This window comes from Aethalodelphis obliquidens, unplaced genomic scaffold, assembly GCF_003676395.1.
Source record: "Aethalodelphis obliquidens isolate GAN/ISIS:26980383/991018 unplaced genomic scaffold, ASM367639v1 scaffold58, whole genome shotgun sequence".
In the NCBI taxonomy this organism is placed as follows: domain Eukaryota; kingdom Metazoa; phylum Chordata; class Mammalia; order Artiodactyla; family Delphinidae; genus Aethalodelphis; species Aethalodelphis obliquidens.
The window spans coordinates 7,925,956-7,938,104 of NW_020838002.1; the positions used below are offsets into that span (position 1 = coordinate 7,925,956).

General features: G+C 34.6%; 1 protein-coding gene across 8 annotated transcripts in view; it reads right to left on the minus strand.

The window, feature by feature from the left end:
• TRIM37 (tripartite motif containing 37) overlaps positions 1-12,149 on the minus strand; it is a 155,620-nt gene that overhangs the window by 105,277 nt on the left and 38,194 nt on the right. For all 8 annotated transcript variants that reach the window (XM_027087220.1, XM_027087217.1, XM_027087218.1 and 5 more), the window contains 2 exons: positions 11,474-11,555; positions 4,703-4,779 (listed from right to left, as the gene is read on the minus strand). In XM_027087220.1, coding sequence (XP_026943021.1) covers positions 4,703-4,779; positions 11,474-11,555 — 159 coding nt within the window. The remainder of the gene's footprint in view (positions 1-4,702; positions 4,780-11,473; positions 11,556-12,149) is intronic.

The window sequence follows — 12,149 nt, forward strand, 5'->3', positions numbered from 1 at the left end:
CGCTCTCCTTTTGGACAGTGGAAGAAATCTGTATATTCCATTCTTCATCTGTCTATTCTTATGCTAATACTATGTTGTATTATGCTGATGCTGTGGCCTTATTATAAATCTTAGTCATATAGTATTAGCCCTCAAATTTTGTTGTCCTTTAGATTTCAATGATTTTCTCTACAGCATTTGTTTATTTCACTGCACTCTTTGATCTTTGTTATGTCCTTTCTTCTGTTTACTTTCCATTTAACTTCTTCTTTCTAGTTTATTAAAGTAGACATTGACATCACTGATTTAAGGCCTCTCTGCTTTTCACTGACGTAGGCATTTAGTGCTATAAATTTCCCCCTACCTACTGCTTTAGCAGCATTCTACAAATTCTGGTATGTTGTGTTTTCATTTTAATTCAGTTTAAAACACTTAAAAAGAAACTCTTATAATCTCCTCTTTGATCCAGGGGTTATTTAGAAGTGTGTTATTTAACTTTAAAATACGTCAGATTTTCAAAATATCTGTTACTAACATCTAAATTAATTCCATTATGGTAAAAAAACAATCTGAATGATTTGAATACTTATGAATTTATTGAGACATGTTCTATGTTCCAGAATATGGTCTTTCTTGGTAAATATTCTGTGCACACATAAGAATAATTTGTATTCTGCTACTGTTGGATCACATGGTCTATAAATGTCAATCAGGTCAGGTTGGTTGACAGTGCTATTCAAATGTACTATAACCTTGATGATTTCTGCCTATCTGTTGTATCAACTGAGAGATTAGTTTTTGTCTATTTCTCCTTATACTTCTATTAGTTTTTGTTTCATGTATTTTGAAGATCTGTTATCAGGGTATAAACAGAAATGTTTATAGTCGTTATATGTCCTCTTCATTAACTGATCCTTTTATCACTATGAAATAAAGTTCTTTATCTCTGGTAATATGCTTTCCTTTGAAATCTACTTTGATATTAAAACAACAGTTCCAACTTGGTTTTGATTAGTACTAGTATGGTATATCTTTACATTTAAAGTATGTTTCTTGCGGTTAGCATACACTTGAGTTTTGCTTTTGTAGGCAATCTGACAATCTCTGTCTTTTAATTGGGGTGTGTAGACCATTTATAGTACCACGTCTTGGTATCTGTCCCATCTGTTTTTTGTTACCTGTTATCTTTTCCTGCCTTCCTTAAGATTAGGATTTGTTTCAATTTTATCCCCTTTGTTGCTTTATAAACTAAATGTCTTTGTCATTTTAGCAGTGGCTTTATAGTTTATAGTTGTGGGAGGCTGAACAGTGTCCCCAAGATATCAATATCCTAATCTCTGGAACGTGTGAATGGGAATATACAGTTGTGATTAAGCCAAGGATCCTGAGATGAGGGGACTATCCTGGAACATCCATGTGGACCCAGAATGTAACCATGAGTGTCACTGTAAGAGAAAAGAAGAGGAAGATTTGACAGACACAAAAAAAGATAAGGCCATGTGACCAAAGGCAGAGACAGGAGTGACATGGTCACAAGCCCAGAAATGCTGGCAGTGAGCAGAAGCTGAAGGAGGCAAGAAATGGATCTCCCTTAGTGTCTCTGGAGCTAGTACAACCCTGCTGAAACCTCGATTTTGCCCTAGCAATAGTTTTTGGATTTCTGGCCTCCAAAACTGTGAGGGAAATTTTTCCTATTGTTTTAAGCTGCCAAATTTGTGGTAATTTGTTATAGCAGGCAACAGAAATAGGATAGTACGTATCTTTAACTTATCACAGTCTAGCTTTAATTGTTATTATAACACTTCACATATACTGTCAGAATCTTACATTATACTTCCATGCTCTACTCTTTTGGCCTTTATACAGCTGTTGTTACCATGTATTTTGCTTCTACATAGGTTAAAAATCCCAAAATACAATGTTATAATTTTTGATTAAACAATTATCATTTAAAATTACTTTGGTAACAGAAAAAAAATTTTATTTAACCAGGCAATTTCCATTTCTGATGCTCTTCATTTCTTTGTTTAGATTCAGAGGTCCAACTGGTATTATTTCCCTTCTATCTGTAGCATGCACTTTAACATTTCTTATAGTCCAGGCCTGAAAATGTCTTAGTTTCACTATATTTTTTAAGATATATTTTTGCTGATTATAGAATTCTAGGTTAATATTTCTTTCTTTCAATCCTTTAAAAATGTTGCTGTATTATCATTTCACTTGTATTGTTTCCAGTGAGAAACCTGATTTCACCCTTATCTTTATGCCTCTAAATATAACATCTTTTTTTTCACTGCCAGTTTAAGATTTTTTTATCACTGGCTTTGAGCAATTTGATTATTATGTGCTTTGGTGTTTTCTTCATGTTTCATGTGCTTGTAGTTCACTGAACTTCCTCAATCCGTGGATTTAATGCTTTCATCAAGTTCAGAAAGTATTTACTTTTTTCTTCCCATCCCCTCCTTTGAGGACTCCAGATATCTGTACATTAAGCTACTTCAAGCTGTTTTTCAGTTTAGGAATTCATTTTTCTATGTTCATATTTTGAATAGTTTCTACTGCTAATGCCTTCAAGTTCATTAATCTTTTCTTCTGCAATGTTTAATCTGTTGTTCATGCCATCCAGTGTATTTTTCATTTCAAATATAGTTCATTCTCAAGAAGTTCAATTTGGGTCTTTTATACCTTCCATATCTCTATTTAACTTCTGAACAAATGGAGTGGTTATAAAAACTGTCTTAAATATTCTCTCATAATTCTCACATGAGAATCCAGTTGTCTTTTTTTAAGCCATACAAAGATTTCCAAAAACAGAAACAGTACAAGTTTTCTCATCAAATATTATTTTGCTTTAGAGAAAGTTACTATTCATTGAAATGTTATTTATGTTAATATGTAATAGGTTATTATAAGTGAATTAGTTTTTAAAATTTGTTTCAATTTCTAATTCAGAAAATACCAATAGATATAACCCACATTAAAAAAAACAAACAAAAAAACAGTTCTTTCTCAATTTAAATTAACTGATTACTCTCCTCAGTATTGGTTATATCTTCCTGCCCCTTTGCACGCCAATTAATCTTTGACTGAACAACAGACACTGTAAACTTAACTTTGTTGGGTGCTGGATATTTTTGTAATCTTATAAATTTTCTTGCGCTCTGCTCTGGGATGCAGTTAGGTTACTTGGAAACAATTTGATCCTTTCAGGTCTTGCCTTTGTTAGATGGGTCTGGAGCAGTGTCCAGTCTAGGACTAACTGTTCCCCACTAGTGAGGCAAAAATTTCCTGAGTACTTCACCCAGTGTCCCATGGATTACAAGTTTCTCCACTATAGCGGTAGGAACTGACACAGTTACTGGCACCAGGCACCACTCCCTCTAATCCTTGCAAATGGTTATTCTCCCAACCTCAGGTAGGTTTCTTCATGTGCATGCCCTACTCAGTACTCTGCTGATATTTGAAGAGAACTCTCTACAAGTCTCTGGAGTTCTTTGTGCAGCTCTCTCCTCTGGTGTTCTGTCTACTGCACTCTAGGAGCGCTGGTCTTCCTAGACACTCAGCACTGTTTCCTCAACTCAAGGAGTCAGCCAGACTCTTGCAGTGTGCCTCCACGTGTTACAGCCTGAAAACTTTCTCAAGGTTAAGCGAGGCAATCATAGATCTGATTTATTTATTTATTGTCTCTAGGGATTGTTTTCATTTGTTGTCTCATGTCCAGTATCTAGGAAATGTTATTTTTCTTTTCAGTTGTTGCAGAAGAAACGGTTACTTCCATTACTCCATCATAACTGGAAGCAGACATCTCATACCAAACCAACAGATTTTAATGTAACAGAGTGAAATAAATTCACTGATACGGTTCCAGATTTCATATTGCAAATTACATTTAAGAAACAACCACTTGTTCGATTTGGGGGTAAAATCAAAGATAATTCACAGTTATCTAAAACTGCTTTTTAAAGTGTTCCTCCCTAACAAAAAGATTAATGGTTGTCAGGGACTGGGTGGGGAGGGGAAAGGGAAGTGACTGCTAATGAGTACAGGGTTGCTTTGTGGGGTGATGAAATGTTCTGAAATTAGATATTGGTGATAGCTGTAGAATTCAGTGAATATACTAAAATCTACTGAATTGTACACTTATTTATAAGGTGAATTTTATGGTATGTGAATTGTATCTCATATAAAAAAAACTTTTCCCAACTACATATGAAATCCAAAATCCCTGAGGCCAGATTTTATACATATACGTCAACCAAAACAACTTATTACAGTAAACTGAAAAGCCATACATTAAGAGATTTTTTTAAAAACACAAAACAATAAGTTTTCTCACCAAGTATTATTTTGCTTTAGAAAAACAGTTATTCAAGAAAATGTTATTTATGTTAATATGTAATAGGTTTATTATTACTTTAAACTGAATTAATAAAAACTTAAAATTTTTTCTGTTTCAATTTCTAATTCAGAAAATATCAATAGATAAAACCCACATAAAGAAACACTCTTTGGGATTCCCAGTAAAATTTAATAAGAGTATAAAGAGTCCTGAGGCCATATAATTTGAGAACTGTCAGTCTATGCCATCATACTATGCCAGGGATTCCATACTAGTATACATCTTAACAGACATAATGTAGTAATTAACAAAAGTAGTTAATAAAAAATGCTAAGAAGGTATGTAAACACACACGAAAGTTTGTTACTTAATTGCATGTCTTACTTGGAAGTTTCTGGCAAGCCAGCTGAGAGTTCCAGAAACACAGATAAGTAGTAACCACGAACAACTCCATTTCCATCCTTAAAAAAAAAAAAGAAAAAGATGTTATACAAACTCCAGATCAATTTAAATGTAAAAATTTAAGCCACAATGAAACAAACAAAATACAGATATCTGGATGCCAAAGTAGTTTTAAGCTTAAAAACAATAAGAGATAATAAAAAGACCAAGAGGTCTGAATCTATAACAATTTAAAACTTTTGCAATTAAAAAAATATATTAAAGCATACAAACTAAAGAAAATATCAACAACTATGAAAAGAGTTAAGAGTTTTAACACATATAGAACTCTTAATTATGAGCCTCCAAGAAAAATCAAAACCCCAAAGAAAAACGCCAAAAAAAGAAAAGCCTCAATTTCACTAGGAATGAGACAAAAAAAAAAAAGATATATAAGATCAAAAGAGAGTAAAATAGAAAAAGGTAACACTTGATTGCTGTTGAAAGTAATTAAATATAATTTCTATGTTTTTTTTTTTTTTTTTTTTTGCGGTATGTGGGCCTCTCACTGCTACGGCCTCTCCCGTTGCGGAGCACGGGCTCTGGACGCGCAGGCTCAGCGGCCATGTCTCATGGGACCAGCCGCTCCGCGGCATGTGGGATCTTCCCAGACCGGGGCACGAACCCACAATTTCTATGTTAGGATGTTAGGATTCCACATAAGATTCTGTCTGGAGATTGAAAAGCTGTTTAAATTTCTGTTACAGAGATTTTTATGAGTACAATTATTCCCCTCTGTATTTCTCCAGTACTGTGTGAGAAGATTATATTTGTTATAACTATGTGTAAAAAGATCTGTTTCCCCAACTAGACTGTGAGGGCTGAGGGCAGGAATATGTCTATAGAGGGGTACATGTACTTCTTAACCCCTTCATTTCTAGGCTACTTTGCTCCAAAAGGTCCTGAGGCAGCTTTCAGGGTTTGACATGGTAATCACTCAATAAATATTACGAATAAATCAATCATCACTTAAGTGAAAAAAGCTGGACACAAAAGCTTATATGTTGTATAATCCTACTATATGAAATTCTGGAAAAGCAAAATTATAGTAACAAAAACAGATCAGTGGTTGCAGAGAGGCCAGGAAAGGAGAAAAAAGGATTATGTGAAAAGGATAAATTACATAACTTCTGAGGGTGATAAAAGTCATGATTGTGACAATGATTATACAACTATATATATTTGTGAAAACTTGCTAAAATTAGCGAATATTACTGAACATAAATCATATAGCAAATTACACTGATTTTTAAAAATCAACCAATATCCTTGTTCAAATAGCTGGGTTTTTTTTCTTCTTTTAAATTATGCTCCTAAAACGATTTCCCTGGAATGAAATCAATTAATAAAAGATAATGAACATTTTTCACTCCTAATTTTAACAGATAATAAGATTAGAAATTTCTTTGACTTAATTTTTATCATAATCTTTTTATTTTTAAAATAAATTTATTTATTTATTTTCGGCTACATTGGGTCTGCGTTGCCGCGCGCAGGCTTTCTCTAGTTGCAGCGAGTGGGGGTCACTCTTCATTGCGGTGCACAGGCTTCTCATTGCAGTGGCTTCTCGTTGCAGAGCATGGGCTCTAGGCGCACGGGCTAGTATTTGTGGCACGAGGGCCTCAGTAGTTGTGGCACACGGGCTTAGTTGCTCCGTGGCATGTGGGATCTTCCCGGACCAGGGCTCAAACGCGTGTCCCCTGCACTGTCAAGCAGATTCTTAACCACTGCGCCATCAGGGAAGCCCTATCATAATCTTAAGGAACAAAATTTTTACTACTTTTATTGACATGCCATCTGTACCTCTAACAAAATACTAGCTTTAAGAATTTTCTTTTCTTTTCTTTTCTTTCTTTCTTTATTTTTGGCTGCGTTGGGTCTTCGTTGCTGCATGTGGGCTTTCTCTAGTTGCGGCGAGCGGGGGCTACTCTTTGTTGCAGTGTGCGGGCTTCTCATTGTGGTGGCTTCTCTTGCTGTGGAGCACGGGCTCTAGGCGCACGGGCTTCAGTAGCTGTGGCATGCGGGCTCAGTAGTTGTGGTGCATGGGCTCTGGAGCACAGGCTCAGTAGTTATGGCACACGGGCTTAGTTGCTCCACGGCATGTGGGATCTTCCCGGACGAGGGCTTGAACCCATGTCCCCTGCATTGGCAGGTGGATTCTTAACCACTGCACCACCAGGGAAGTCCCTAGCTTTAAGAATTTCAATAGGCAGAGGATTCTGGAAAGACTGCCAAAATGGCAGCATAGTTTTTACAACTCTCTAAATCCAAACATAAAACAAAACAAAACAACTGAACAACAAAACCAAAAGCTCACAAACAACATTTATAACAAAATTAAATGACAGGTTATCTCCACAACCCCCAAAACACAAGCAGGTAAAGACATACCAATTATAACCACAAAGACCTGCATGATATCAACAGTGTGGGAGAAAGGAAAGAGAAGCAATGGGACGTCTAATGGACCCGAAAGAAGGAAAACCACAAAATGGACAAAAGTTAGTCACTGAAAAGCATCACAAGCCACATATGACAGCTGAAACTGAAGAGTTGCTCAATATAATACCAACTGAGTATAAGGGGGCCTAATATAAAAAAGTCTGAAAACTAAATGCAGTCTAGTCACTCTAAACTCTTAAAGACGAGTAAGTATGGCCTTTTAGGACAGGTCCAAAGACTGCAAAGGAAATGCTAGGAGGAAAATAAAAGATAAACAGCATAGAAATAATACAAACAAAGGAAGGAAAAGGTCCAGATGAGAAGGGAAGAAGAACGAGGAAATCTCTCAGAAAGCAAGGCACCAGATTTCTGATTGTTATCACACTGGCTGGCTATCCACATGCAAAAGAATGATGTCGGACCCCTACATCATAAAAAAATTAATTCAAAACAGATCAAAGATCTAAATATAAGTCCTAAAACTATAAAACCTTAGAAGAAAACATAGGGGAAAAGCTCCATGACATTGGAGTTGGTAAGGATTTCCTGGATATGAAACCAAAAGCAAAAATAGACAAACTGGACAACAACAAAATTAAGAACTTCTGTGCATCAAAGGACACAATCAACAGAGTAAAAAGAAACCTTACAGAATAGGAGAAAATACATGTAAATCAGGTATCTAATAAGGGGGTCAATATCCAGAATATATAAACTCCTACAACACAACAAAAAACTTGATTAAAAAATGGGCAAAGGACTTGAATACACATTTCTCTAAACAGGATATACAAATGGCCATGAATAAGCACATAAAAAGATGCTCAACAACATTAATCATTAGGGAAGTGCAAATCAAAACCACAATGAATTACCTCACACCCATCAGGATGGCTACTATCAAAGAAACAGAAAACAAAAAGTATTGACAAAGATATGGAAAAACTGGAACCCTTGTGCATTGTTGGTGGGAACGTAAAATGGTGCAACCACTGTAGATAACAATATGGTTCCTCAAAAAACTAAAAACAGAATTACCGTATGATCCAGCAATAGTATTTCTGGGCATATATCTGAAAGAATCAAAAGCAGGATATTGAAGAGATATTTGCACACCCATGTTCACAGCAGCATTAGTCACTATAGCCAACAGGTAGAAACAACCCAAGTGTCCACTGACAGATGAACAAATAAACAAAATGTGGTATATACATACAATGGAATATTATTCAGTCTTAAAAAGGAAGGAAATTCTGACACATGCTACAAAGTGGAGGAACCTTACAAACATTATGCTAAGTAAAAGAAGCAGTAACAAGAAGATGTTACTGTGTTACGATTCCACATACATGAAGTATCTAGAGTAGTCAAATTCATAGAGAAAGTAGAATGGTGGTTGCCAGGGGCTGAGGAGAGGGGGAAATGGGGAATTACTGTTTAACGGGCAGAAAGCTTCAGTTTTGCAAGTAGAAAGAGTTCTGGAAGTTGGTTACAAAACAATGTAAATATACTTAACAATACTAAATGTACATTTAGAAATGATAAAAATGGTAAATTTTATGTTATGCATCACTTACCAAGATTAAAAAAAGAGGAAATAAAGAGAATAACATCCCTACAGACAATGAAAGCACCCTAGAAAAACATACTCAAAGATCAAAATTGTAACCATTTCAAAAGAACCTAATAGACACTAAGAAAATAATATGACGGCCCACAGGAAGAAAAGAAAAAATAAGAAAATAATATGATATGAAAGAATAACACAAATCAGTATTAGAAAAACTCAGAAATCAGGTAATAGGACTAAGGAAAGAGAAATAAAAGGAAAAGTTATTTAAGAAATAAAGACTGAACTAAAAGGAACACAAGAGCAAATAAGCACAACAGTTTATATCTTTCAAAAAATAAGTGAACAAAAGAAAATTTTAAAAATTAAAAAGAAATGAAGAAAAAGCTGAAAAGTTCAGAGAGAAAGTGGTAAATATTGAAGACAGGCAAGGAAGATGTAAAATGAAGATAATACAAGTCCCAAGAGAGAAAACCAAAGACAGAAACAAAGTAAATATTTAAAACTATAATTCAGGAAACGTTTTCTTTAAAAAGTCTAAAACTACATATTGAAAGAGCCCAGCATGTAACTGAGAATACTGACCAAGAACAACCAAAACATATAGTAGTAAATTATTGGACTTAAAAAGAATTAGATTATTTGGGCATCTAGACAATATTAGCAAATGCCTTTTAAGGATCAGTTTATCATCAGACTTTACCAAAAGAAAATGGAATTGAATATTTAAGATACCCAGTGAAAGAAAACATGAGCCAAGAATTTTGCATCCAGCAATACTGGCTTTAGCTTATAAAGGATAGAAACTATTTTCAACACACAAAAATTCAGGAAGTATTGCTTTCATTAGCCCTTCCAGTAGAATTTACTAGAGAACAAGCTTTGAACACCCTAACTGTTGTCCAGACATGGCATAGTGAAATGTGGAGAGTATATTTCCAAATAAAATTTTAAACATTTCTCAGTAATCAAATCAATGATGGAATTAGAGTTCCCCTTCTGAGATTTTTGTGTTTGTAAGGTGAAATAAGGCAAATAAGTGATTGATTATGAGATTATAATTCTATCACTTCCTATGGCTTCAAAAAGTAGGATTCCTAGAATAGAAGAAAGGAGATACAGGTGTAATGTAAAGAGATTATGTTTAAAAAACTCTATAATCCTTAATTTGAATTGTAAACATGAGCATTAACTCAGGAGTTATTTTATCTCTAAAAAATACATACATACATGTGACACCCTGATATTCTACAATTATATAGCAATTGTAAAGTGTTCATAAATATTTTTTCTCTATTAATATCACTGGAGTTTTTCCACTTCAATTTTAAGCACACTCCTACCCAGTTTTTCTCAAAGTATGGTCTTTGGGCTAAAAACAAACAAATAAAACTTCTAAAATGTATAACACCAAGAATGAACTAGGACTTTGGGTGATAATGTGTCAATGTAAATTCATCAAGTGCAAAAAATGTACCACTCTGGCACAGGGCATGTTGATAGTGGCAGAGGCTGTGCATGTGTGGGGGCAGTGGGTGCGAATAGAGCTCTCTGTACTTTCCACTCAATTTTGCTGTTAACCTAAAACTGCTCTAAAAAATAGAGTCTATTAGATAAATTTTTAAATACATACATACATACATATTAATCCCTCCCCCTTCCCAAACCCCCACATACATTTGCCTATGTAATTCCCTAGTTCTGTTCATGAAGAAAGCCTAGAAACAGTGACTAACCTGGTAGAAATGAGCACCCTTAATGCCCAGTTTGGTCTTGAAATACAATTTTCCCACTAAAAGAAATCAGGGCTTTTTGGATAAAATGACCAATTTTCAGGTACAGAGTAGGAAATGTACAAGATGAGACTAGAACATCTTGCCACGGAAGAGGACAAGAAAGCTAACTACTAGCGTCACTACTAGACTATTAGGGTCAGAGCAAAGTGACACAGAAGCCAACTTAAAGAGACTAAATATGTATAAATCCATGAGTTCATAATGATATTTTTTTTAAAAACCTAGTTAATTACTTTCAGAGAATAAGGAAAATCACTAAATAACAGGAAAGAGTCTTGCCTATTCTATATGAACTGTAATACTGGATAACCAAACAATAGGTAAAGGTAAGCATCTCTTTATAAAAGCATTACACGTAATAAGCAAAAAAGAAACAAAATGAGAATCACTACTCTGCAACTTCCAGTGAATTAACAGATGTAGGCAATGTTCATCAATATGACAAAAAGATATGCAACTAGATATGATATGATAAAAGCACACACTACTGCTTATATTCTTGCCATTGGAATTGACTATGCAGCTCATCATACCACTGGGTCCAGCTGCCAATATGCAGCAAATCTACAGGTCAAAGAAACATACTGAAATGCACCACGAGTATGCAGTCAACACACATGTGTTTCTGATGACCATCTGTAAATGTATTTTTTTTAATGATTTTTAAAATAAGAATTTTAAACATTTCTTCTAAATGTTAGTGAAATAAGGTTCAGTAATATGCCAGTGTTTACACTGTTTATATTTAACTCATTTTTTTCACAGGTTTAGCAACATATCCTATAAAGAAACAAAATTGTCATTACTTTAATTCCTTTCTCCACTAAAAAAGTGAACCAGTGTACTATAGAACCCTAAAAGAAAGATCTTGGTTTCAAAATTTATTAGAAATAATGAAAAACTTACTGGGTAAACTTTTAACCTCCAACAAAGTCCTGAAACTTGAAGAGGTGGACTGTAAACAGGATCTGCTCTCTGACGCAAAGTACTAAAGTAAAAGAAAACCAACTGAATCCCAAGATCAAAACTGTTGGGAAATAGCAAACAGGCAAAAACAAAACCCAACCACTTCATGTTACTTATTTGAAGTCCTGGACCAGTAAATGAAGGTGACTGAAGAAGTCAAGATTCCACTGTATAAATTTATATATACTAACATTCTGAAATAAAAGAAACTTTAATGATACAGAAATATTCAGCAGTATCTTAAGTTTCAGGTTAAAAAAAAACCCTCAAAATTTTGTCATTTAAGGGAAAAGAAAAATATAACTAAGTGCCTTGAATCTAATTACCACTTCAACAGTCTTCCACCGTTAAAGGAAAAAAAAAAAGTTTCTTCCTCACATCCCCACAGTATAATTATCCTTTTCTAATATGGAAAAAAAATGTGGGGTAATCCTCGGTTTATATCTTAGCCACAGAATTATCCCATAAGAAAAAACAAATTAAATGGGGACTGGTATAAGTTCTCAGTTTGGCCTTAGTTTGATGGTATCACCTCTTGGGATTTTCTCTTCCCAAGGCAAGACCTTTTATATTCTTCATTCCCCACTTCCATGCTGCCCTTTAAGACAAGTCCCTT